The sequence below is a fragment of the Castanea sativa genome, chromosome 11 (genome assembly GCF_040712315.1).
Source record: "Castanea sativa cultivar Marrone di Chiusa Pesio chromosome 11, ASM4071231v1".
Lineage (NCBI taxonomy): Eukaryota > Viridiplantae > Streptophyta > Magnoliopsida > Fagales > Fagaceae > Castanea > Castanea sativa.
The window spans coordinates 63046102-63071321 of record NC_134023.1 but is presented as its reverse complement, the minus strand read 5'-3'; the positions used below and the strand labels follow the sequence as shown (position 1 = coordinate 63071321).

Sequence of the window (25220 nt, the reverse complement as noted above, 5' to 3'; positions counted from 1 at the left end):
AGAATTTAAAATAAAATAACTATTGCTATTCATTTATTTAATAATAAATTTTAACATTTAAAGGAAATTATGATATTTATGGACTTACAATTATGAAATACCTGCCATTTGCAGCATAGGTGACAATGCTTTGATTAATTTATGCAAGACACAATATTTGTTTAAAATGACATTTTGTGCACATCCAGTGATCATCGTGTTGCAGAACACAATATGTAGCCTGTAATCATCAAATCACAACAGATAGCCAACCCAATAATTCAAAGAAATTACTATGTATAAGAGGTATTAATGAGGTGAAATTTTAATCATGATACAATACCTCTTTAAGGCATTTTATCATACAGCTGTGTGCCCGAGCATATAGGGTTCGTATAATTCAAATAAATTACTAACTATAAGAGATATTGATGAGGTAAAAAAAAAGTTGAACATATGGTAAACAAAATTTAACATACCTCCACGTTTTGAAATTCCAATAGAAGGTTTATCAGATCAGAAGCTAGTCTCTGCTGCAACGATGCAAGAATTAGCTTGGGTTGGGGTTTGAATTATTGAAATTATATTGTATTTTAAATACAAACACAGAGGATTTTGTTGTGTTCAGATTTGAACATGTAAATATGTAATGATCAATATTATGAAACGAATTAATGTTGTACCTGGAAGGAGTAAATATCTAAACTTTTTTCCTCTATGTTTTGCGCAATTATTGCTGCTCCTCCTCCTATAATGAAGTGGCCAAGATCAACATATGTTATGGAATGTCTAGATCATTTATATCATACTAATATTTGGTGGGTGCACATTTTAAGGAAACAATGATATTAATGGACATGGTTATAAAATACGTGCCATCTGTAGAACAAGTGACAATGCTTTGATCAATTTGCTGCTATGATTAGAGCTAAAAGTTGACATAAATTTGCTGTCAGTACCAAATTCCTGAAATATGTTTCCTTCTTACAGGCAGAACTATATCACATACATAGTTTCCAAAACATGTCAATTAGCAGAGATTAAATAAACTTAGAGGAAGGAGATATTAGATAGAGAGACCTTTTTTAAACTCACAAGGTAAACCGCTAAAGGCAGACTGAATTCTGGTGGCAGCAAATTCATGGATTTCTCTCATGGATTAATAGTTGCACTGAGGGGCTTCACCTTGAAGTCTAATGACTGAAAACACTTCCAATTCATTTACACATTGATGGTTATATTGGGGGGTGCTGGTGAACTGGACAATCTCAGCATCAACTAGAGCAGTTGTAATAGCTTCTTCAGCAGCAGCAGTGGCGGCATGGGCTACAGTAAGAGCATTCTTGATCAGCTCTTCCTCAGCCTGACTTAGACTTCTTTCATTTAATGATGATGGTGCAGTGAGCGAGGATAACCTTTTGATCTTAAGCCCTCCAAAAATCCATTTCCTTCTCCTTTCTTGATAATTGTTCTAGCAGTGAGGAACAGAATCAAAGACCAAAACTGTACAAATAAGCAAATTTCTTTACTGTTTCTTGTTTTGAGTTTATATCTCTAATAAAGAACCTCTTCAATATGTTGAACCAGCTCTTCTTCTTAACCATTGGAGAACCAATAAATTTAATTGGTCTAAGAAGGTTCTGATTGATTCTGTAACTTTGTTGGTAGGGTGGTTTCTGGTAGTACATACATGCATCAATTCAGAAAAAGAAGTTAAAAGACCAGTACCAATACAAAATACTATTGATTAGTAATGGAGCAGATTAGTCAGTGAACTAAATGACAATTGATTTGTAAACTTTTACTCCATGTAAGATTTGAAAAATGGATGCTAATAAGAATAAGGTAGAACCTCAAAATTACTTTACAGAAGCAATTGTCTAGTTTCTCAAATTGCCAATAAATTAATGCTTTGGAAATTGTACATTTGTACATCTTTGTAGAATGTGAATGAAATTTAATAATTTCTTACCAATCTGCAATATCATCTATTAGTGGTATTCAGCAAATCAAACAAGATTCACCACATCAAGAAATTCATTTTCTCTTCAACATGGATACTAAGTCAGAGACAAAGCCTTAAATTCTGGTCAAGAAGAGGACCAGTCACCATGAATTGATCAGAAATTCAGTTCCCTATTTGATCTTAAATTCAACAAATCATTTCCAGTTATAGACAGGAGGTTTAAAGCTACATTAGGGAATGATTCCCTGCTATTGCTTCTTGACAGATTGTGACCATGTGCTTGCAATAATTAAGAGCTTGAGAAGCATCGACAGACTTTCCTTCAAGCATGGCTCTATAACACTGCATTTCGAAATAGCCCAAAGAGCGGCTGCAATTACAACAATAATAGAATAAGAAAGATCAGTATCCCAAGAGCATCTCTCCACCCAAATAGGAGCCAATTAGTACCGTAAAATGAGCTCCAGGGGGAGCTCTTTAGGGTAGATTTCTAACCAGTTAAAAACAAAATATTGCAGAGAATATGAATCAATAATGAATGCAATATAAGAAATTAAAATGAAATAACTATTACTATTCAGTTTTTTAATTATAAAATTTTAACATTTAAATGAAATTTGGATATTTATGGACTTACAATAATGAAATACCTGCCATGTACCGCACAAGTGACAATGCTTTGATTAATCTATGCAAGGCACAATATTTGTTTGAAATGACATTTTGCGCACATCCACTGATCATCGGGTTGCAGAACACGATATGTAGCCTGCAATCATCAAATCACAGCTGATAGTTGATCTAAAAATGATATAATACCTCTTTTAGGCATTTTATCATACAGCTGCATGCTTGAGCATATATGGTTTGCATAATTTAACTATTAGAGATATTGATGAGGTAAAAAAATTGAACATATGGTAACCAAAATTTAACATACCTCCATGTTTTGAAATTCCAATAGAAGGTTTATTAGTTCCAAAGCTAGTCTCTGTTGCAACAATGCAAGAATTAGCTTGGGTTAGGATTGAATTATTGAAATCGTATTGTATTTTAAATACAAACACAGAGTGTTTTCTTATATTCAGCTTTGGATATGTAAATACGTAATGAACAATGTTATGAAACCAATTAAATATCTAAACTTTTTTCCGCACTGTTTATTGCTGCTCCTCCTTCTCTAATGAAGTGGTCAAGATCAACATAAGTTATTAAATAGTCTAGATCATTTATATCACACTAATATTAGGTGGGTACACATTTTAAGGAAACAATGATATTAATGGACTTAAATATATAAAATACCTGCCATCTGCAGCATAGGTGACAATGCTTTGATCAACCTATGCAAGGCATGACAAATATTTAAAACGACATTCTGCACAAGCATAGTACTAAAAGGGCATCCTGCCATTCTCTGCACATTTACTGATAACCTGCAATCATCAAATCACAGCTGATAGCCAAGCCAATAATTTAAAAAAATTACAAAGTATATGAGATATTGATGAGGTAATAAAATTTCAAACACTATAAAATATCTCTTTTAGGCATTTTATCGAATAGCTGCCTGCCCGAGCATAAAGTGTTCACATAATTCAAATAAATTACAAACTATTTGACTCTAAAATTTCAGAGTGCCAGAAGTTCAATTGCTAAAAGAGGAAAATAATTAAATTTAACTTACCTCAATGTTTTGAAATTCCAATAAAACGTTTAACAGTTCAGAAGCTAGTCTCTGCTACAACACTGCAAGAATTAGCTTGGGTTAGGGTTTGAATTATTAAAATTGTATTATTCATATACAAACATAGAGGATTTTGTTGTATTCTGCTTTTGATGTCAACAATGTAATGAGAAATATTATGAAACCAAATAATGTTGTACCTGGAAGGTAGGAGTAACTATTATGAATAAATATTGCTCTTTGTTTTACAATTTTTTTTATTGCTGCTCCTCCTCCAGCTCATAGACAGACCTCCGTTCAATCTCAACGCAAGGGACGTTGGCTATCTTGGACCACTCTCGCCTACCTTTCTTGCATTGTTGTTTCAGCAATGGACACTCGTAAATATAAAGTTGCAGAAGCGAGGGAGGTAGGTCCTTCTCTGGGAGGGTTGCGAGTTTAGGGCAATATCCGATGTACAATTTTTCAAGAGCAGAGAGATTTTGAAAGCCCAAAGAAGATAGAATTACTATATTTGGAATCCTCCAAATCGATAGCTGGGTAAGAGAGGAAGGAAGTGTCATTGTCAGCTTCCCATCTTGCTCATCTGGAAACGACTGCCAATCTGGAATTCCATCATAAATAACGAGTGATGTAAGAGAGGTTAGTCTGTGCAATCCCCACACAGTTACTTGCTTACAGATATTCTCCCCGCCAAATGTGAGTGATGTTAGACTGGTGGGGTAACCCTCTTCTGGAAAGTATATGATGCTTGGACAATTGAAGATAAGAAGAGAATTGAGGTTCAGCATGCAGTTGGGCCAGGCCTCCAGTTTCTCACAGGATTGGATCGAAAGCTTTCTCAAGCTGGTGGGGAGTAACCCTCCATCTGGGAAGGAAACAAAACTAGGGCAGTTCCATATGTCGATCTTATTGAGGTGGCAGAGTTTGTGTAGGCCCAGCGGTAAGGATTTCAACTTTGCACAACTTGTGATTTCAAGATATTCAAGAGACGCATTGTTGGGTAAGTTGTTCGCTATTGACTCCATCTTTCGACAATTCCATACAGTAAGGTATTTAAGAGCTGTAGGTAACTTGTTTTTTGATGATAAGGATGTGAGCTCTCTGCATGACCAAATATGAAGGCGTTTAAGCGTGGTAGGTAGGTCGCCACTTGATGATAAGCATTTTAGAGATGGACAGCCCTCAATAACCAAGTCCTCAAGAAGAGAAGAAGAATTAGAAGAAGCCTCTCCCTCATCTGCCAAAAACTGCAAATTCTTACAATAACTTATATTTAGCGTTTTCAAATTTTGAGGCAACTGACCTCTCGAAATCAACGTCAAAGAATCACATCTCTCAATGCTTGCCTTTTCCAAACATGTACAATTAGAGATTGACAAGGATTTCAAACCACTACAATCCTCAATATTTAGTGTCCTTAAAGTAGATGTCAAGCTGATGTTGACAAGGCTTGAGCAATCTATTATATTCAACGTTATAAGGGATTTGAGTTCATCCTGCCACAAAGATGTTAGCTCCTTACAATTATCTATCGTAAGATTTTCTACCTTAGCTAACCCATGCATGAACTCCTCGGTCAAGCTTTTCACATATGGAATAGAAAGAATAGTTGACTTTGGAAAGCATAACTCATCTGTACTTCTGCTCACCACCCCTTTACATCCCTTAATTTCTAATGTATGAAGATTTGGGAAGTTTGGAATTAAAATGTCCAATTGCTCACATCCATTAACAGAAAATTTTTCCAGTAATGGAACATGGTGAGGCAATTTTCCTTGCAATTTAGGGCATTGAGAAATAGAAAGCTCACGCAAGCAAGGGAATTCTTCGTACTCAACTTTGCATGGAATCCAATCTTTCCATTCTTGCATATCCTTAAAGCAAAGTGACTCTAAGGATGGAAAAGGTTTTGGGCAATCTTTCCCATAAAACTCAAGACCAACGGTTTGCACTGCAGACAATCCTACAAGGACAAGGTCTCTCAACAATGGTAATTGTCCAATTGCAGGTAAAGATGTACATTTTCTGCACCTCTCAATCCTTAGGAGAACCATATTAGAAAATGATGGATGTCCAAACCAAGTTGGGAATTTTGCACCAACATAGCCATCAATTGAAATTTCTTTCAACGTTGTTGAAGGTTGTAGCATGTCAAGAATATCTAGACTAGCTCTTTGATCAAGCTCAGACTCCCATTTCATCACTAATACATTTAAATTCTTCTTACCAAGTAAGTTGGCCCTTCTTGCATCCTCAACATCAAGCACATTCTCCAAATGTGAAATGCAAAGTGTTCCCTTAAGAGACTCCAAGTTCATCAAGTCTCCTATCTTTGATGCAGTATCTTTCCCCACAACAAAATTAGACAATGTTTGTAGGTTTTTTAATTCTTTTATTCCCACGGGCATCTCTTTGATTAAATTGGCCCCTTCAATATCAAGATGCCGAAGATTGACTAGATTTCCAATTTTCTCCGGTAACTTTGTGAGACAGGAACAATATTTCAATATCAATGTTTGCAAATTGTATAAAGAACTTGTTGATTCTGGTAAACTTCTAATCCAAGTGTCAGAAAGGTCGAGGTATCTTAGATGTTTCAAATCACCGATTGAACTTGGTAACTCAAAAATTTTATATCCAGATAAAGATAATACCCTTAAACATCTAAACTGTGGCAACAAACAACTAAGCACATAATTTGTTAAGTAGCTCGAGTTCATTGTTGGTAGCGGTAGGAAGGTTCGTAAACGCATACCTTTTGTCAAGCCTTTAAATTTTGCGATGCCATCACAGTCACAATGAGCGTAGGAGAAATGACATACCTTTATAGAAATCTTGGGTTGCATATTTCCACCTGATTTATCTTCCAACCAATAGCACAACTGTCCCGCTGCCCATTGAGCTAAATCATTGATTAAGTCATGCATGACAAAGAGTGATTTATTCCTACTTGATTGTTGAAAAAGTGATCGCTTATATAAATCACGAAAATACTCAACACCAAGATCTTCCATTGGCTTATGCTTTTCTGATTCTTGAACCAAACCTTCCGCCATCCATAACAAGACTAGTTCTTGTTCCTCAAATTCATAATCTTTTGGGAATAGTGAACAATAAGCAAAACATCTTTTTAAATGTGAGGGGAGATATAGATAGCTCAATCTAAGGGTTGGTAAAACATCACTATTTTCTTCTGACATATCCCATATCTTGTTATTGAGCACATTTTTCCACTCATCACAATGTATAGTACGTAACAGGCCTCCAAGAGCTTTTGCTGCCAAAGGCAATCCTTGACACCTTTCCAAAATTTTAGGACCAAATTCTTGAAGCTCTGGATATGCACTAAAATTTGTAGTCTCCAATGCGTTTTGGATAAATACAATCAAGCAAGCTTCATCTGACAACTCTTTCAACTGGTAAGCTTGAGTAGTGCCCATTGTTGATGAAACACGATCATTCCGAGTTGTGATGATAATCTTGCTTCCTGGAGCCCCAAATTCAAAAGGACAACGTAGTCTAGTCCAATCATTATAGTTTTCATTCCTTACGTCATCCAAAATGAGCAAGAACTTTTTTCCAGATAATTTGTCCTTCAATTTGAGTTGTAGTAAATCTAAATTATTATCGTTGCAGGATTCAAAAGTGACAGATTGTAGAATTTCTCTTGTCACCCTTACAATGTCAAAATCGTCAGCAACACAACCCCATGCTTTCACGTTAAAATAATTGCTCACCTCAATGTCATTATAGACTAGTTGGGCAAGAGTTGTTTTGCCCATTCCCCCCATACCAAGTATGGGAATCGCAGAGAGTGGAGCATTACTCGATTCACCACTCAACAATAACTTGACAATAGCCTTTTTATCTTCTTCTCTGCCATGAGTATAAGCTTCATTCACCAAAGAAGTCGTGGGCACCCTTGATCTTGTTGCTCCAATTCTTCCCAGGCCTGCATTTTCTCTCAATTCCAGATTATTCTTCTGTGTCACAATTTCTTGCAACCTTGTATCGATTTCTTTAATCTTGGACCACATCAACGTACCAAAAGATCGATTCGAACCAACCCAAGCATCATAGATCTTCAGAAACTTACTTTTGGGTTCTGGGTTCAACTCACGTCCCAAAGCTTCAGAAGCAAACTCGTCCAAGATGTCGTCCACATCATAGGCCAAGTCTTCCAGCTCACCCAACCAGATCTTCACGAGCCTGTTTGTCATCTGCTTCTCTTCAGCGTCATCCAGAACTGCATGGATCTTCATCAACGTTGTCCTCCACCTCTTGAGGTCAGCATCAACTTTCTCTTGCTGAAAGAACTTCAGCAAATCATCGGAAGTTAAGTTGTCAAACAGCTTCCCAAAGAAAGCAGATAAAGCAGCCTCTCCAATTACAGACATGGTTCGCTCGTGGGAAAGAAGGAAATACTGAAAATGAAATGAAGTAACCAAAGTGACACTTCTGATAATAAAATTGAGGTCGGAGTGAAGACTGAAAGAGGTTTACTTTGTTCTGTGAAAGTAGAAATCTGCACAGTGTTTTCTTAGGTCTTGTAGTGAGAGACTTTTCCACAGAAGAATTGGTGGAAAAGATTAGATATTTGATGAGATTAGGAAGGAAACGGTGGATGAGAAAAAAGACGAAAAAAAAAAATTGGGTTTGAATTCATGCCCACAAACAACGATTCACATACACAAAAATACACAACACCCAAACAGCTCAAGGATCACAAATCCCACCCCAAAAACATCAGAAGATTCAACAAAACCCACCTCTTCTCAAATCCAAACCCATCATTAGAGAGACCCACAAACAGAAAACCACCGCCACTAATTCAAAAAAAAAAAAAACCCACACAGAAAATACCAAATTTAAACCTTGCAACCAAACCTACCCCAAGCCAAACCTCAAATACAGTAACGGGAATCTCAGATTAACCGTTGATCGGTGGCTGTAGGTCTCGACGATGATGTTTCGGTGGTTATAGTGGTGATTTGAGAGATAAGAGAGGTTTGAGATACGAGTGAGACGAGAGAAGAGAGGTTTAAGTCAGAGAGGAGAAAAGAGACAGGAGAGTTAAAAAATAAGTAACGTCCGTTACCCTGTTTAGGGACTAAATTGTGTTTGAGAACCATATTGGTTATTTTTAAATAGTATTGGACCTGCTTGGTATTACTATAAACCTCAGTAGGAGTTTTTGAAATTCACCCTAAAATACATCACAATAGCTGTGGTGTGAACGTCAGAAGAAAATTAAATTTATTAATAAAATATTAAATTGGACCGACCATAGATAAAAATAAAGACCATTAAGAAGATATTATGATATTTTATATACAAAGTTTCTCTCCAAACTAGTTTGGAGAGAAACCCTACAAACTCATTATATATTTTTATATTGAATGTGAATTTTTAAAATCTAACTGTTAGATTACATGTTCTTATTACATTCTTAATGCTTATAAAATTTCAAGAAGACCAAAGATCAATTGCTATATCGTCAAATAAATGTTATAATTTCAAGTTTTTGTGATTTAAAGTTGTATATAAAAAATAAGTTAATTGATTAAATAGTAAATAATATTTAATTTGAACGAAATTTGATACGTATGTTAAGAACATAAAGAACATGAAATTCAACAGTTAGATTCTCAAAATTCACATCCAAAAAAGAAATATATGAAAAGTTTGAAGAGTTTCCCTCCAAACTATTTTGGAGAGAAACTTTGTTCATATTTTATTACACAGTTAACACCATAATTTCACAATAATTTTAGAATGAAGTTTATTTAGTAAATTATTATTAGTTCTTATTTGGAATTATTACTAATATCACCCTTTTTTTTTATCTATCGTTAACTTGTCACATGATTTTTTTTTTAAATAGTTACATAAATTTTATTGTAAAATTTTTGTGAAAATATTATACCCTTATCTACCATTAATAACTTGTCACATATTTTTTTATAAAAATAAATAAATAAATAAACAATTACATAGATTTTATTTTAAAAATATTGTATCCTTAACTTGCACTATGGCAAAAAAAAATGTTTGAAAATAGCTATTACTTTACAATATTTTCACAACAAATTAAAATAATAAGTTGTTTTTTGTTCTAATTTAATTCACCACTTAAATTACATTTTTGCCCACCTATAACAACCAATAATAACCGGTTGTTTAGAATTTGTTACAAAAGTATTTTGAAAATGTGGTGGAAAAAAAAGAAAAGATAAATATCAATAATTGTCAATTTAGGGAGTGCCAAAACGGACCTATTCTATGGACGTAAGATATATATAGTTTTAAGAAAAGGTGATGAGAACTGGATAGACATATGTAACTGCTGTTAAACTGCTTTTTATTTACACAGTTTGAGATGAAGAATCCTAAGTCCTAACATGTAGGGATTATGAGCATAGTATAAACACATACATAGGCTTTTACATTGCTTTTATTATGCTTAAGCATTGCTGAAGACGGCAAGTTTGAAATGCTGGAGCAATTTTAATGTATTGAGTTTGTTTTCATAGATACTACTGAGTTTTCACTTGTTACTTACAAAAGCTTTTGTTTCGACTGTTATGATTGTTTTCTGTTGTGTACATGAGCTGTCATATCTCAATTTATTGACATCTTGATGCTGAAATTGGATTCCAGATCAGTGGGTGGATCTTATAGGAAGTTTAGCTTTCATTTGAGAGGTTAGACTAACTTAAACCTTAATTTGATTCTCTTTTTTTGGTATTATTTTGTCCATAATGCTTTGTGCATTAATCTCAAGTTAAAGATCGGGTTTTATGTACTAGACTTGATGTTAAGTATCTTGGGGGTAGTGGTCGTATGTTGGTATGTGGTATGATCTTTTGTGTTAGTGAAAATGCAGGTACTTTCGAAACTATTAGGATGCGTATCTCAGTTAATCAAGTTGCTGTAGTCTGAATATATCTACATTAATCACATTTAGACCCCCATTTAGATCCTCTACTCCACTTGGAGTTAAACTTATCGAGAAAGTGCCTTCTTTGTAAATGCCTTTCGTGAAAAATGTAATGTTGAGAAGCAACATTTGGTAAAGATTATAATGCTGAAAACTTAGGTTAGGTCAAGGCTCCATTATGAGCAAAGTCTGGTGGGATAGAAAGAAAAAAAAAAAGATAGTAAAAGGTTTGGTATAACTATCCCAGATTGCATAGATTTTGCCCAATTGTAGTTGTGATAATAAGAGAGACTATAAGCATGTCAATCAACTATGTAACATTACTGTCAACTACTCATTCAATGATGAGATAAAATTGTATCCCATTGTTTAGCTATTCAAACTAGATTTATATTAATGACTATATTCTCTACTCCAACCTAACACACTAACCAAGTTTTCTTGCACCAAACTATGGAAATTATCTGAAACCATCATGTCTATCCCAAATCTGCAATGAGCACTATGAGTTTAAGCTGATATCCTTTACCATCTAACTAGATTTTTTAGGACCTCGAAGGCCTTTCAAGCTTGGAGATCTTTGCTGGTAACCACTAGTCTTGTCAATCCTACCACCACTTAGAGCACTAGTACCGAGGATGTAAAATAGTTACATCCTCAAAACTTACTTTATCTACTTTACCATTTCATTTTACTATTCACCTTACATCCTAGTTTCTAATTTTTATACTACTCATTAAAATAATATAAACTATACAAATATAAATAATAATAAAAAATCAATTTCTCTCTCTTCTCTCCCATCTCTCTATTCTGCTCTACAGATCTTCTCCCCTCTTCCTTGCTGCTACCTGCCAACATCACCTACAAGGCCACAACACATACAAAAAAACAACTGAACCACCATTACAAACCTAGCAAAACACCAAGACCCGCCACCATTGACCCTACAAAACACCAAGACCCACTACCATTGTTTGCAAATCAATTTGGGAGTTGGGTGTGGGTTTGCAAAATTTGGCTGTGATAGATGGATTTTGTCAAAGGTTGTTGGGTTGAGAGTTGTGGGGCCGATGGGTCAAGGGTAGTGGCACTGGTGATAGGCATGGGTTGCTAGGTTTTTGTGGGGGGATTGTTGGGTCACGAGTCGCTAGGTCAATGGGTGCATCATGGGTCACAAGGTTGATGGGTCATGAGTGGTGACACTGGCCATTTGCATGGGTTGTTGAGGTTTTTTTTTTGGGGGGGGGGGGGGTGTTTGTTGTTGGGCTTTGTGGTGCAATGGCTATGGTTGTAGGGTTTTGTGTGAAAACTACTAGGCATTTGAGCGGTAGTTGGATTTGGATAGGAAAAAAAATAAAGAGATGTAGGATGTGTTTAAAAAATGAGTAGTTAAAATAAATAAAGTAGTTTTCGGTAATGTAAATAAATTTATTTATTTTTTTGCATGCTGTGGTTTACACATATATTCATTGGAATCTAACATTCTATAAAACACCTCTCATACAACACAAACCTCAATACATTTTAATGGTTAGTTTGGATGGAGAAAGAGTAGAGTAGAGTTCCAACTAGATTAAATTACAATGCAAGATTATAGTGAGCTACTCATTTGATGATGAGATAAAATAGCATCCCGTTGTTTAACTATTCAAACTAGATTAAATAACAGGCTATGTTCTCCACTCCAACCTGACACACTAACCAAGTTCTCTTCTTGCACCAAACTTTTGAAATCATCTGAAGCCATGTCTATCCAAAATCTGCAATGAGCACTCTAAGTTAAAGCTGAGATCCTTTACCTTCTGACTGGATTTTATAAGACCTAGAAGGCCTTTTGAGCTTGGAGATCTTTGCTAGAAACCACTAGTCTTGCCAATCCAACCACCACTTGGCACTTCAGTAGTAATAAAGGATATGAGAAACAGTTTATTCTTATATGGTGAATAGCTTTCAGTTGCATTCATGTAAGTTGGAACAACAAGCGAGCTTGACAAAGAATTATGGTCTCCCAATGAGCATTGCCTTCTATGATGAATTGATCCTCTGGGAACAAATGTTGGAGAATCCAATCCTTCCAACTTACTCTGTCCCTTAACATTTCTTAGCTTAAGTTGCTTTCTTCTATTGTCATCTTTTCGTCTTAGATTTGAAGTCAAAGCTGAGTCCAAATATTCAAGTTCTCTTCTACCCATTGGTCCAGCCTCCATCTTCCATTTACTATTTTCAATCTGTATCTGCTGACTTCTGAAAACAATTTCAGTTGAAAACTTCAGTAGTTGAACCAAAATTGAGAAATGTATAATCATAAGATCATAAAGCAAAAAGACCCTACCGGATGGCCTCTTACCTACTCATAAACAATGCATCTGCCTTTTCCTTTGACAAAACACTATCATCCCACCTTCTTTGATTATTTGAGTCTATCTGAAAATCATAACATTTTGCCACCCATAACTTAAAAGACAAAATAAGTTAAAGACAATTAAATAAAGTAGTTAATTAGACAGGCAGAAGACTAATGTTCTATAATGAGAGAAATGAGAAACAGATTTTTTATGGGAGTTTGTTCACAATAGAATAAGCCAGTTCTTGCTGCATTACATACCCTTGTTATATTGTCTTTCCAATTCTGCAATTGTTCCCTTCCATCTTAATTCCAAGTGCCTTCCACCATTCCAAATATTCTTGTGCTACCCTGTGACTTGAGTAATTACAATGGACTGCAAGAACTTCAGGGTAGTTATACTTTGGCGTCTTACAGCTCTGCCTCACAATTCCCTTCTAAGCCCACTAAGCTTTCCTTGCCTGCAAAACTCTGCCACATATTTTCTTAATAATTACACAATCTGTGAGAACTTAAAAAACAGGTCTAATTTGTGTCTCCCCACCCCTGCTATTATTAGAGTTAAAAGTAGACATAAATTTGATAGACTCAATACCAAATTCCTGATATACATTTTCTTCTAACAGGCAGAACTATATCATATACATAGTTTCCAACACATGGCAATTAGCAGAGAATAAATAAAAGTTGCGAAAGGAGATATGAGATAGAGAGACCTTCAAACTCACAAGGTAACCCCGAAAGGTAGACTGAATTCTAGTGGCAGAAAATTCACACATTGTGGTTGGACTGAGGGGCTCCAGCTTGAACTCTAATGACTGAAAACTCTTCCACTTCATTTACACATTGATGGTCGTATTGAGGGGTGCTGGTGAACTGGAAAACCTCAGAAGCAACTAGAGTAGTTGTAACAACTGCTTCAGCAGCAGCAGTGGTGGCATGGGCCACAATTAGAGCATGCTTGATCTACCCTTCCTCAGCCTCACCTAGAATTATTTCATTTAATGATGATGGTGCAGTGAGAGAGGCTGACCTTTTGATCTTAAGACCTCCAAAAATCCATTTCCTTCTCCTATCTTGATAATTTTTCTAGCAGTAAGGAACAGAATCAAAGACCAAAACCAAACAAATAAGCAAATTATCTTACCTTTTCTTGTTTTGAGTTTGTCTCTCTAATAAAGAACCTCTTCACTATGTTGAACCAGCTCTTCTTCTTAGCCATTGGAGAACCAATAAATTACAATGTCTAAGAAGGTTCTGATTGATTCCGCAACTATGCTGGTATGGTGGTTTCTGGTAGTACATACATGCATCAGTACAGAAAAAGCAGTTAAAAGACCAATACCAATACAAAATACTATTTATTAGTTATGGAGCAGATTAGTCAGTGAACTAATTGACAATTGACTTGTAAACTTTTACTCTACGTAAGATTTGAAAAGTGGTTAATAAGTAGAATAAGGCTAAACCTCAAAACCATTTTGCAGAAGCAATTGTCGAGTTGCCCAAATTTCCATGAAATTAATGCTATGGCAATTGTACAGTAGTACTTTGTAGAATGAGAATGAAATTTAAAAATTTCTTAACAATCTGCAAAATCACCTATTAGTGGTATTCAGCAAATCAAACAAGATTCACCATGTCAAGAAATTTATTTCTCTTCAATATGGATATTGATTCAGGGAGAAAGCCTTAAATTCTGGTCAAGAAGAGGAACAGTCTACGTAAAACAGGAAGCTGTAGAATTGGCAAGCTAACAAGAATTTGAAGGATTTGCCTGGGATTTGTTCAACCCAGAGTTTAGAAAATCATGAACGCAGCACAGAAATTTCTTACTTAACTGCTCAAATCTCCAAACTTGGTCGTGCACAACAAAGGCTGCAAACCTCAGATCTGCTAGTAGTTACAACTGCAGCTACCACACCTTTAATAAGTGCATGGGTTGAGCTTTCACGACTTGCCTGAGGAAGTACTATGGATTTCTTTTTAGCCAACAATCTATAACAGGGTACCACAATTTGGTTCCTCATTTGATCATTGCAAATACAGCTTACACCTTGCACGCAACTCTCTCCTTTTTTACTAACTTCAACTAAAATCCAAATTTGGTTCCCTATTTGATCTTAAATTCAACAAATCATTTCCAATTTTATACAGGAGGTTTAAAGCTACATTTAGGGAATGATTCCCAGCCATTGCTTCTTGAAAGAATGTGGCCATGTGCTAGCAGTAATTAAGAGCTTGAGAAGCATCAATAGCCTTTTCTTCAGGCATGGCTCTACAATACTGCATTTCCAAATAGCCCAAAGAATGGCTCCAATTACAACAATGAAAGAATAATAAAGATCAGTATCCAAAGAGCATCTCTCCACCCAAATAGGAGCCAATTAGTACTAAAATGAGCTCCAGTGGGAGCACTTTAGGATAGATTTCTAACCAGGTAAAAAATATATATTGCAGAGAATATGAATCAATATTGCATGCAATATAAGAATTTAAAATAAAATAACTATTGCTATTCATTTGTTTAATAATAAAATTTTAACATTTAAATGAAATTCTGATATTTATGGACTTACAGTTGTGAAATACCTGCCATTTGCAGCACAGGTGACAATGCTTTGATCAATCTATGCAAGACACAATATTTGTTTGAAATGACATTTTGTGCACATCCAGTGATCATTGTGTTGCAGAACACAATATGTAGCCTGTAATCATCAAATCACAGTTGATAGCCAACCCAATAATTCAAATAAATTACTATTTATAAGAGGTATTAATGAGGTGAAATTTCAATCATGATACAATACCTCTTTTAGGCATTTTATCATACAGTTGTGTGCCCAAGCATATAGGGTTCGTATAATTCAAATAAATTACTAACTATAAGAGATATTGATGAGGTAAAAAGAAGTTGAACATGTGGTAACCAAAATTTAACATACCTCCACGTTTTGAAATTCCAATAGAAGGTTTAGGTTTATCAGATCAGAAGCTAGTCTCTGTTGCAACAATGCAAGAATTAGCTTGGGTTGCGGTTTGAATTATTGAAATTATATTGTATTTTAAATGCAAACATAGAGGATTTTGTTGTGTTCAAATTTGAACATGTAAATATGTAATGATCAATATTATGAAACAAATTAATATTGTACCTGGAAGGAGTAAACATCTAAACTTTTTTCCTCTATGTTTTGCACAATTATTGCTGCTCCTCCTCCTCTAACGAAGTGGTCAGGATCAACATATGCTATGGGGTGATCTAGATCATTTATATCGTACTAATATTTGGTGGGTGCACATTTTAAGGAAACAGTGATATTAATGGACATGGTTATAAAATACTTGCCATCTGCAGAACATGTGACAATGCTTTGATCAATTTGCTGCTATGATTAGAGTTAAAAGTTGACATAAATTTGCTGTCTGTACCAAATTCCTAAAATATGTTTCCTTCTCACAGGCAAAACTATATCACATACATAGTTTCCAAAACATGTCAATTAGCAGAGATTAAATAAACTTAGAGGAAGGAGATATGAGATAGAGAGACCTTCTTTAAACTCACAAGGTAAACTGCTAAAGGCAGACTGAATTCTGGTGGCAGCAAATTCATGGATTTCTCTCATGCATTGATAGTTGCACTGAGGGGCTTCACCTTGAAGTCTAATGACTGAAAACACTTCCAATTCATTTACACATTGATGGTTATATTGAGGGGTGCTGGTGAACTGGACAATCTCAGCATCAACAAGAGCAGTTGTAATAGCTTCTTCAGCAGCAGCAGTGGCGGCATGGGCTACAGTAAGAGCATTCTTGATCAGCTCTTCCTCAGCCTCACCTAGACTTCTTTCATTTAATGATGATGGTGTAGTGAGCGAGGATAACCTTTTGATCTTAAGCCCTCCAAAAATCCATTTCCTTCTCCTATCCTGATAATTGTTCTAGCAGTGAGGAACAGAATCAAAGACCAAAACTGTACAAATAAGCAAATTTCTTCACCGTTTCTTGTTTTGAGTTTATATCTCTTATAAAGAACCTCTTCAATATGTTGAGGGGTGCTGGTGAACTGGACAATCTCAGCATCAACAAGAGCAGTTGTAATAGCTTCTTCAGCAGCAGCAGTGGCGGCATGGGCTACAGTAAGAGCATTCTTGATCAGCTCTTCCTCAGCCTCACCTAGACTTCTTTCATTTAATGATGATGGTGTAGTGAGCGAGGATAACCTTTTGATCTTAAGCCCTCCAAAAATCCATTTCCTTCTCCTATCCTGATAATTGTTCTAGCAGTGAGGAACAGAATCAAAGACCAAAACTGTACAAATAAGCAAATTTCTTCACCGTTTCTTGTTTTGAGTTTATATCTCTTATAAAGAACCTCTTCAATATGTTGAACCAGCTCTTCTTCTTAACCATTGGAGAACCAATAAATTTCATTGGTCTAAGAAGGTTCTGATTGCTTCTGCAACTTTGTTGGTAGGGTGGTTTCTGGTAGTACATACATGCATCAGTTCAGAAAAAGAAGTTAAAAGACCAGTACCAATACAGAATACTATTGATTAGTAATGGAGCAGATTAGTCAGTGAACTAAATGACAATTGATTTGTAAACTTTTACTCCATGTAAGATTTGAAAAATGGATGCTAATAAGAATAAGGTAGAACCTCAAAACCACTTTACAGAAGCAATTGTCTAGTTTCTCAAATTGCCAATAAATTAATGCTTTGGAAATTGTACATTTGTACATGTTTGTAGAATGTGAATGAAATTTAATAATTTCTTACCAATCTGCAATATCATCTATTAGTGGTATTCAGCAAATCAAACAAGATTCACCACATCAAGAAATTCATTTTCTCTTCAACATGGATACTAAGTCAGAGACAAAGCCTTAAATTCTGGTCAAGAAAAGGACCAGTCACCATGAATTGATCAGAAATTCAGTTCCCTATTTGATCTTAAATTCAACAAATCATTTCCAATTGTAGACAGGAGGTTTAAAGCTACATTAGGGAATGATTCCCTGCTATTGCTTCTTGACAGATTGTGACCATGTGCTTGCAGTAATTAAGAGCTTGAGAAGCATCGACAGACTTTCCTTCAAGCATGGCTCTATAACACTGCATTTCCAAATAGCCCAAAGAGCGACTGCAATTACAACAATAATAGAATAAGAAAGATCAGTATCCCAAGAGCATCTCTCCACCCAAATAGGAGCCAATTAGTACCGTAAATTGAGCTCTAGGGGGAGCTCTTTAGGGTAGATTTCTAACCAGTTAAAAACAAAACATTGCAGAGAATATGAATCAATAATGCATGCAATATAAGAAATTAAAATGAAATAACTATTACTATTCAGTTTTTTAATTATAAAATTTTAACATTTAAATGAAATTTGGATATTTATGGACTTACAGTAATGAAATACCTGCCATCTACCGCACAAGTGACAATGCTTTGATTAATCCATGCAAGGCACAATATTTGTTTGAAATAACATTTTGCGCACATCCACTGATCATCGGGTTGCAGAACACGATATGTAGCCTGCAATCATCAAATCACAGCTGATAGTTGATCTAAAAATTCAAATAAATTACTATGTATAAGAGGTATTAATGAGGTGAAATTTCAAAAATGATATAATACCTCTTTTAGGCATTTTATCATACAGCTGCATGTGCAAGCATATATGGTTTGCATAATTTAACTATTAGAGATATTGATGAGGTAAAAAAATTGAACATATGGTAACCAAAATTTAACATACCTCCACGTTTTGAAATTCCAATAGAAGGTTTATCAGTTCCAAAGCTAGTCTCTGTTGCAACAATGCAAGAATTAGCTTGGGTTAGGATTGAATTATTGAAACTGTATTGTATTTTAAATACAAACACAGAGTGTTTTCTTGTATTCAGCTTTGGACATGTAAATACTTAATGAACAATGTTATGAAACCAATTAAATATCTAAACTTTTTTCCTCATTGTTTATTGCTGCTCCTCCTTCTCTAATGAAGTGGTCAAGATCAACATAAGTTATGAAATAGTCTAGATCATTTATATCACACTAATATTAGGTGGGTACACATTTTAAGGAAACAATGATATTAATGGACTTAAATATATAAAATACCTGCCATCTGCAGCATAGGTGATAATACTTTGATCAACCTATGCAAGGCATGACAAATATTTAAAACGACATTCTGCACAAGCATAGTACTAAAAGGGCATCCTGCCATTCTCTGCACATTTACTGATAACCTGCAATCATCAAATCACAGCTGATAGCCAAGCCAATAATTTAAAAAAATTACAAAGTATATGAGATATTGATGAGGTAATAAAATTTCAAACACTATAAAATATCTCTTTTAGGCATTTTATCGAATAGCTGCCTGCCCGAGCATAAAGTGTTCACATAATTCAAATAAATTACAAACTATTTGACTCTAAAATTTCAGAGTGCCAGAAGTTCAATTGTTAAAAGAGGAAAATAATTAAATTTAACTTACCTCCGTGTTTTGAAATTCCAATATAACGTTTAACGGTTCAAAAGCTAGTCTCTGCTGCAACACTGCAAGAATTAGCCTGGGTTAGGATTTGAATTATTAAAATTGTATTGTTCATATACAAACATAGAGGATTTTGTTGTATTCTGCTTTTGATGTCAACAATGTAATGAAAAATATTATGAAACCAAATAATGTTGTAGCTGGAAGGGAGGAGTAACTACTATGAGTAAATATTGCTCTTTGTTTTACAATTTTTTTATCGCTGCTCCTCCTCCAACTCATAGACAGACCTCCTATCAATCTCAACGCGAGGGACGTTGGCTATCTTGGACCACTCTCGCCCGCCTTTCTTGCAGTGTTGTTTCAGCAATGGACACCCGATAATATGAAGTTACAGAAGCGAGGGAGGTAGGCCCTTCTCTGGGAGGGTTGCGAGTTTAGGGCAATATCCGATGTACAATTTTTCAAGAGCAGAGAGATTTTGAAAGCCCAAAGAAGATAGAATTACTATATTTGGAATGCTCCAAATCCATAGCTGGGTAAGAGAGGAAGGAAGTGTCATCGTCAGCTTCCCATCTTGCTCATTTGGAAACGACTGCCAATCTGGAATTCCACCATTAATCCAGAGTGATGTAAGAGAGGTTAGTCTGTGCAATCCCCACACAGTTACTTGCTTACAGATTTTCTCCCCGCCAAATGAGAGTGATGTTAGACTGGTGGGGTAACCCTCTTCTGGAAAGTATATGACGCTTGGACAATTGATGATATGAAGAGAATTGAGGTTCGGCATGCAGTTGGGCCAGGCCTCCAGTTTCTCACAGTCATGGATCAAAAGCTTTCTCAAGCTGGTGGGGAATAACCCTCCTTCTGGGAAGGAAACAAAACTAGGGCAGTTCCTTATGTCGATCTTATTGAGGTGGCAGAGTTTGTGTAGGCCCACCGGTAAGGATTTCAACTCTGCACAGCTTTGGATATAAAGATATTCAAGATACGCATTGTTGGGTAAGTTGTTCGCTATTGACTCCATCTTTGGACAGTCGTATACAAAAAGGTATTTAAGAGCTGTAGGTAACTCGTTTTTTGATGATAAGGATGTGAGCTCTATGCATGACACAATCTGAAGGCGTTTAAGCGTGGTAGGTAGGTCGCCACTTGATGATAAACATTTTAGAGATGGACAGTCCTGAATAGACAAGTCCTCAAGAAGAGAAGAAGAATTAGAAGAAGCCTCTCCCTCATCTGCCAACAACTGCAAATTCTCACAATTACTTATATTTAGGGTTTTCAAATTTTGAGGCAACTGACCTCTTGAAATCAACGTCAAAGAATTACATCTCCCAATGCTTGCCTTTTCCAAACATGTACAATTAGAGATTGACAAGGATTTCAAACCACTACAATCCTCAATATTTAGTGTCCTTAAAGTAGATGTCAAGCTGATGTTGACAAGGCTTGAGCAATCTCTTATATTCAACGTTATAAGGGATATGAATTCATCCTGCCACAAAGATGTTTGCTCCTCACAATTATCTATCGTAAGATTTTCTACCTTAGCAAACCCATGCATCAACTCCTCCGTCAAGCTTTTCACATATGGAATAGAAAGAATAGTTGACTTTGGAAAGCATAACTCATCTGTACTTCTGCTCACCACCCCTTTACATCCCTTAATTTCTAATGTATGAAGATTTGGGAAGTTTGGAATTAAAATGTCCAATTGCTCACATCCATTAACAGAAAATTTTTCCAGTAATGGAACATGGTGAGGCAATTTTCCTTGCAATTTAGGGCATTGAGAAATAGAAAGCTCACGCAAGCAAGGGAATTCTTCGTACTCAACTTTGCATGGAATCCAATCTTTCCATTCTTGCATATCCTCAAAGCAAAGTGTCTCTAAGGATTGGAAAGGCTTTGGGCAATCTTCCCCATAAAACTCAAGACCAATGATTTCCACTGCAGACAATCCTACAAGGGCAAGGTCTCTCAAGGATGGTAATTGTCCAATTGCAGGTAAGGATGTGCATTTCTTGCACCTCTCAATCCTTAGAAGCACCATATTAGAAAATGACGGATGTCCAAACCAAGTTGGAAATTTCGCTCCAACATAGCCATCAATTGAAATTTCTTTCACTGTTGTCCAAGGTCGTAGCATCTCAAGAATATCTAGACTAGATCCTGCAACTTGTAAATCATCAAGCTCAGGTTTCCATTTCATCACTAATGCATCTAAATTCTTCTTACCAATTAAATTGGCCCTTTGTGCATCCTCAACATCAAGAACATTCTCTAAATTTGAAATGCGAAGTGTCCCCCTAAGAGAGTCCAAGTTCATCAAGTCTCCTATCTTAGATGTGGTATCTTTCCCCACAAAAAAATTAGATAATGTTTGTAGGCTCTTTAATTCTTTTATTCCTGCTGGCATTTCTCTAATTAAATCCACATCAGTAATATCAAGATGTCTAAGATTGAGTAGATTCCCAATTTTCTCTGGTAACTTTATAAGTCGGTTACAACCTTTCAATAACAACGTTTGCAAGTTGTACAAAGAAGTTGTGGATTCTGGTAAACTTGTAATCCTAGTATTAGAAAGGTTTAAGTATCTTAGATGTTTCAAATCACCGATTGAACTTGGTAGCTCAACGATTTCATATCCACATAAAGATAATACCCTTAAGCATCTTAATTGTGGTAGCCAACAATTAGGAATGTAGTTTGTTAAGCAGCCCCTTTTCTTTATTGGTAGCGGTAGGAAGGTCCGTAAATGCAGATCTTTGGGGATGTCTTCAAACTTTTTCATGCCTTCAAAAATACTTCGAATGTAAGAGAAATGACGTACCTTTGTAGAAATCTCAAATTGCTTATCCAATATGTTTTCCAATCTATAGCACAAGCCTCTTGCTGCCCATTGAGCTAAATCATTGATGAGATCATGCATGACAAAGATTGATTCATTGTTGCTTGATCGTTGAAAAAATGATCTCCTAAGTAGATCACGAAAACATTCGTCACCATGATCTTCCATTGGCTTGTTTCCTTTTCTTTCTTGGAAAAAACCTTCTGCGATCCATAGCAAAACTAATTCTTTCTCCTCAAACTCATAATCTTTTGGGAATAGTGAACAATAAGCAAAGCACCTCTTTAAATGTGAAGGAAGATATTGGTAGCTTAATTTAAGAACTGAAAAAATACTGCTCTTCTCCTCTGGAATATCCCAAATCTTGCTATCTAACACATCTTTCCACTGGTCATGATCATGTTTAGTGCGTAAAAGGCCTCCAAGTACTTTTGCTGCCAAAGGTGAGCCTTTACACTTGTCTAAGATTTTTCTACCAATTTCTTCAAGTTTTGGATGTGCAGTAAAATCAGTTGCCCCCACTGCATGTTGGGTAAATAAATGCCAACAAGCATCATTTGACAATTCTTTCAACTCATAAGCTGGGGTAGTTCCCATTGTTGATGAAACATCATAATTCCGAGTGGTGACAATAATTTTACTTCCTGGAGCCCCAAATTCAAATGGACTACGTAGCTTAGTCCAGTCATCGTAGTTTTCATTCCAAACGTCATCCAAAATGAGCAAAAACTTCTTACCAGACAATGTCTCCTTCAATTTGACTTGTACTAAATTTAAATCATTAGCATCACAATGCTCAAAAGTGACAGATTGTAGAATTGCTTTAGTCACCCTTATAATGTCAAAATCTTCAGAAACACAAGCCCATGCTTTCAAATCAAAATTACGGCTCACCTCATCGTCATTGTAGACTAGTTGGGCAAGAGTTGTCTTCCCAAGTCCTCCCATACCAAGTATGGGAATCACAGAGAGCTGAGCATAGCTCGATTCACCACTCAGCAACAACTTGACAATAGCCTTTTTATGTTCATCCCTGCCATAAACATGACCTTCATTCACCAGAGATGTAGTGAGCAGCCTTGGTCTTCTTGTTCTAGTCCTCCCTTCAGCAGAGTCTCTCAATTCCAGATCTTTCTTCTGTGTCACAATTTCTTGCAACCTTGTATTGATTTTATTAATCTTGGACCGCATATTGGCATCAAACATGATAGAACTTGGATTTAAACCAACACAACAAGCAGGGATGAGCTTCCTTACCTTACTTGTGCTAGGTTCTTCTGCATTCAACTTACGTCGCAAAGCTTCAGTAGCAAACTCGTCCAAGATGTCGTCCACATCATAAGCCAAGTCTTCCAGCTCAGACAGCCAGCTCTTCACGGGCTTGCTTGTCATCTGCTTCTCTTCGGCATCAGTCAGAACTGCACGGATGTTCCGCAACGTAATAGTCCACTTCTTGAGGTCAGCATGAACTTGCTCTTGCTTAAAGATCATCAACAAATCAGAGGAGCTTAACTTGTCAAACAGCACCTCAAAGAATACTGATAGAGCAGCCTCTACAATTACTGACATGATTCGCCTGTGGGAAATAAGGAAATTTGGGAAATGAAATGAAGTAAACAAAGAGACAATCCTCAGAAAATTGGGTTAAGAGGGAAGAGATTAACTTTGTTATGTGAAAGTTCAAGAACTGTGGTATAGTGATATTAAGAATAAAGTTACATAAGAGTAAAGGGCGTCAATCTTGACTGCTTTATTGATAGGAAGGAATCAAATACATAAAGGTTGATAAAGCAGACCACGCCAAAAATGAGTATGATTGCATTATTGGTAGCTTTATTAAGGGCTCAACAGTACACTTATGGAATCAGCATATTCTGAAAGATGATTTGGGCCCAACCCCCTCTGGTCCGGTCCACCAAGTGGGTCTTCTTCTACAAAGTTTGGGCCTCCTTTGTTTTCTTTTTGTTGCAGAGGGTTTGAGGTGTCCATGTTAGAAGGGTTTTGTTGGGGTGTTTGTGTGTACTGAAGAATCAATTAGTTCTATCTCCAGCACAATTCTGAAGAGGCTTACTTTATTCTACTGCTTTATTAGTATTCACAAATAGTATTAGTGCTCAAGACTTTTGAAATGCAACCATGATTAATGCCACCTTCTGGAATCAGATAAACTGATAAAGTGATTGAGTTGATTAATATGTTGGTAGGAAGTTCTTGTAAAAAAATAGAGTGTGTAATACATAAACTTAGTGTATTATTGATAAATTTGATATGCATTAATTCCATCACTAGCTTCGTTTATATATACACAAGGAAGCATCACTAAAAATAGCTAAACCAGACTAACGAACTAGTTTGATATAATTCTAAAATATTTGATTAGGTTCGTTAGATTAAATGATTAAATTCACCATTTTATAACATCTTAACTTTTGAGATTATAAATAATTTATTGAGGTCAAGCTCCATTATGTGCACAGTGGTGCGGACACGAGATATAGGCCCCCAATTATACACACATATGGGAGGAAGAACAAAAAGAAGACGGCCCAACCTGTGGTCTTATGGATGGAGCCTATTAGTTATTGGGCTTGAGATTAAGCAAGCCCGAACATTTAATAATTAGGGTTTTGTGTTGTTAGGGTTTTATGTTGTAGCTATTTAAACACTTTTTTGATTAGTGTAACACAGCTTTTGAGAAATATAAAAAAACGTTTGCTTTCTTTTTACACTGGTGCCGACTCCAGTCCCTTAGGTGCTGACTCCTAGGGTTTGTCCTATCATTTTTTTCTGCCCTATTATTATATTGTGATTGTCCTACATCACACAGTCTAGTGTAAATTATGAAATAGTAAAAAAATAAGGTAGTAAAAGGTTTGGTATAATGCTGAAATATTTGATTAGATTTGCTAGATTACATGATTGAAT

At 35.8% G+C, this 25220-nt stretch overlaps 3 protein-coding genes and 1 pseudogene across 7 annotated transcripts; all 4 read right to left on the bottom strand.

Annotated features, from left to right (window-relative positions):
* Positions 1-76: 76 nt before the first annotated feature.
* LOC142615033 (putative disease resistance RPP13-like protein 1) lies at positions 77-8643 on the bottom strand. 3 transcript variants are annotated; one of them, XM_075787705.1, is made up of 9 exons: positions 3833-8643; positions 3633-3694; positions 3251-3381; positions 2886-2936; positions 2596-2714; positions 1952-2315; positions 663-1655; positions 459-512; positions 77-220 (listed from the first exon to the last, which is right to left on the bottom strand). In XM_075787705.1, the coding sequence occupies exon 1, from the start codon at positions 8030-8032 to the stop codon at positions 3890-3892; it is 4143 nt and encodes a 1380-aa protein (XP_075643820.1). In that variant the 5' UTR covers positions 8033-8643; the 3' UTR covers positions 77-220; positions 459-512; positions 663-1655; positions 1952-2315; positions 2596-2714; positions 2886-2936; positions 3251-3381; positions 3633-3694; positions 3833-3889. The 3 variants fall into 3 exon arrangements, with proteins under 3 accessions (XP_075643820.1, XP_075643819.1, XP_075643821.1); XM_075787704.1 differs by lacking the exon at positions 2886-2936; XM_075787706.1 differs by lacking the exon at positions 2886-2936 and having other exon boundaries at positions 459-509.
* A 3436-nt stretch (positions 8644-12079) lies between these two features.
* Positions 12080-14144, bottom strand: LOC142616911 (protein IQ-DOMAIN 11-like; annotated as a pseudogene).
* Positions 12080-18852, bottom strand: LOC142616910 (uncharacterized). The gene is made up of 14 exons (XM_075789662.1): positions 18820-18852; positions 18695-18745; positions 18353-18471; positions 17976-18072; positions 16965-17207; positions 16479-16857; positions 16081-16277; positions 15871-15927; positions 15515-15633; positions 14070-14215; positions 13639-13994; positions 13184-13393; positions 12926-13002; positions 12080-12822 (listed from the first exon to the last, which is right to left on the bottom strand). Exons 1-7 carry the CDS (start codon positions 18850-18852, stop codon positions 16207-16209), a joined length of 993 nt encoding a protein of 330 aa, XP_075645777.1. The 3' UTR covers positions 12080-12822; positions 12926-13002; positions 13184-13393; positions 13639-13994; positions 14070-14215; positions 15515-15633; positions 15871-15927; positions 16081-16206.
* Positions 18853-19704: 852 nt separating this feature from the next.
* LOC142617082 (putative disease resistance RPP13-like protein 1) lies at positions 19705-24053 on the bottom strand. 3 transcript variants are annotated; one of them, XM_075789775.1, is made up of 2 exons: positions 23553-23698; positions 19705-23454 (listed from the first exon to the last, which is right to left on the bottom strand). In XM_075789775.1, exons 1-2 carry the CDS (start codon positions 23576-23578, stop codon positions 19833-19835), a joined length of 3648 nt encoding a protein of 1215 aa, XP_075645890.1. In that variant the 5' UTR covers positions 23579-23698; the 3' UTR covers positions 19705-19832. The 3 variants fall into 3 exon arrangements, with proteins under 3 accessions (XP_075645890.1, XP_075645891.1, XP_075645889.1); XM_075789776.1 differs by having other exon boundaries at positions 19705-23410; positions 23553-23688; XM_075789774.1 differs by having other exon boundaries at positions 19705-24053.
* Positions 24054-25220: the final 1167 nt, after the last annotated feature.

Bases quoted from the DNA above. Each gene is read 5' to 3' on its own strand.
- LOC142615033 (XM_075787705.1), bottom strand. From the start codon at position 8,032: ATGTCTGTAATTGGAGAGGCTGCTTTATCTGCTTTCTTTGGGAAGCTG.
- LOC142617082 (XM_075789774.1), bottom strand. From the start codon at position 23,864: ATGTCAGTAATTGTAGAGGCTGCTCTATCAGTATTCTTTGAGGTGCTG.
- LOC142616910 (XM_075789662.1), bottom strand. From the start codon at position 18,852: ATGTCCAAAGCTGAATACAAGAAAACACTCTGT. The intron at 18,746-18,819 runs GTTTGTATTTAA...TTGTTGCAACAG, and splicing joins AATACAAGAAAACACTCTGT to AGACTAGCTTTGGAACTGAT. The intron at 18,472-18,694 runs GTATGTTAAATT...TGATGATTGCAG, and splicing joins TGGAATTTCAAAACGTGGAG to GCTACATATCGTGTTCTGCA.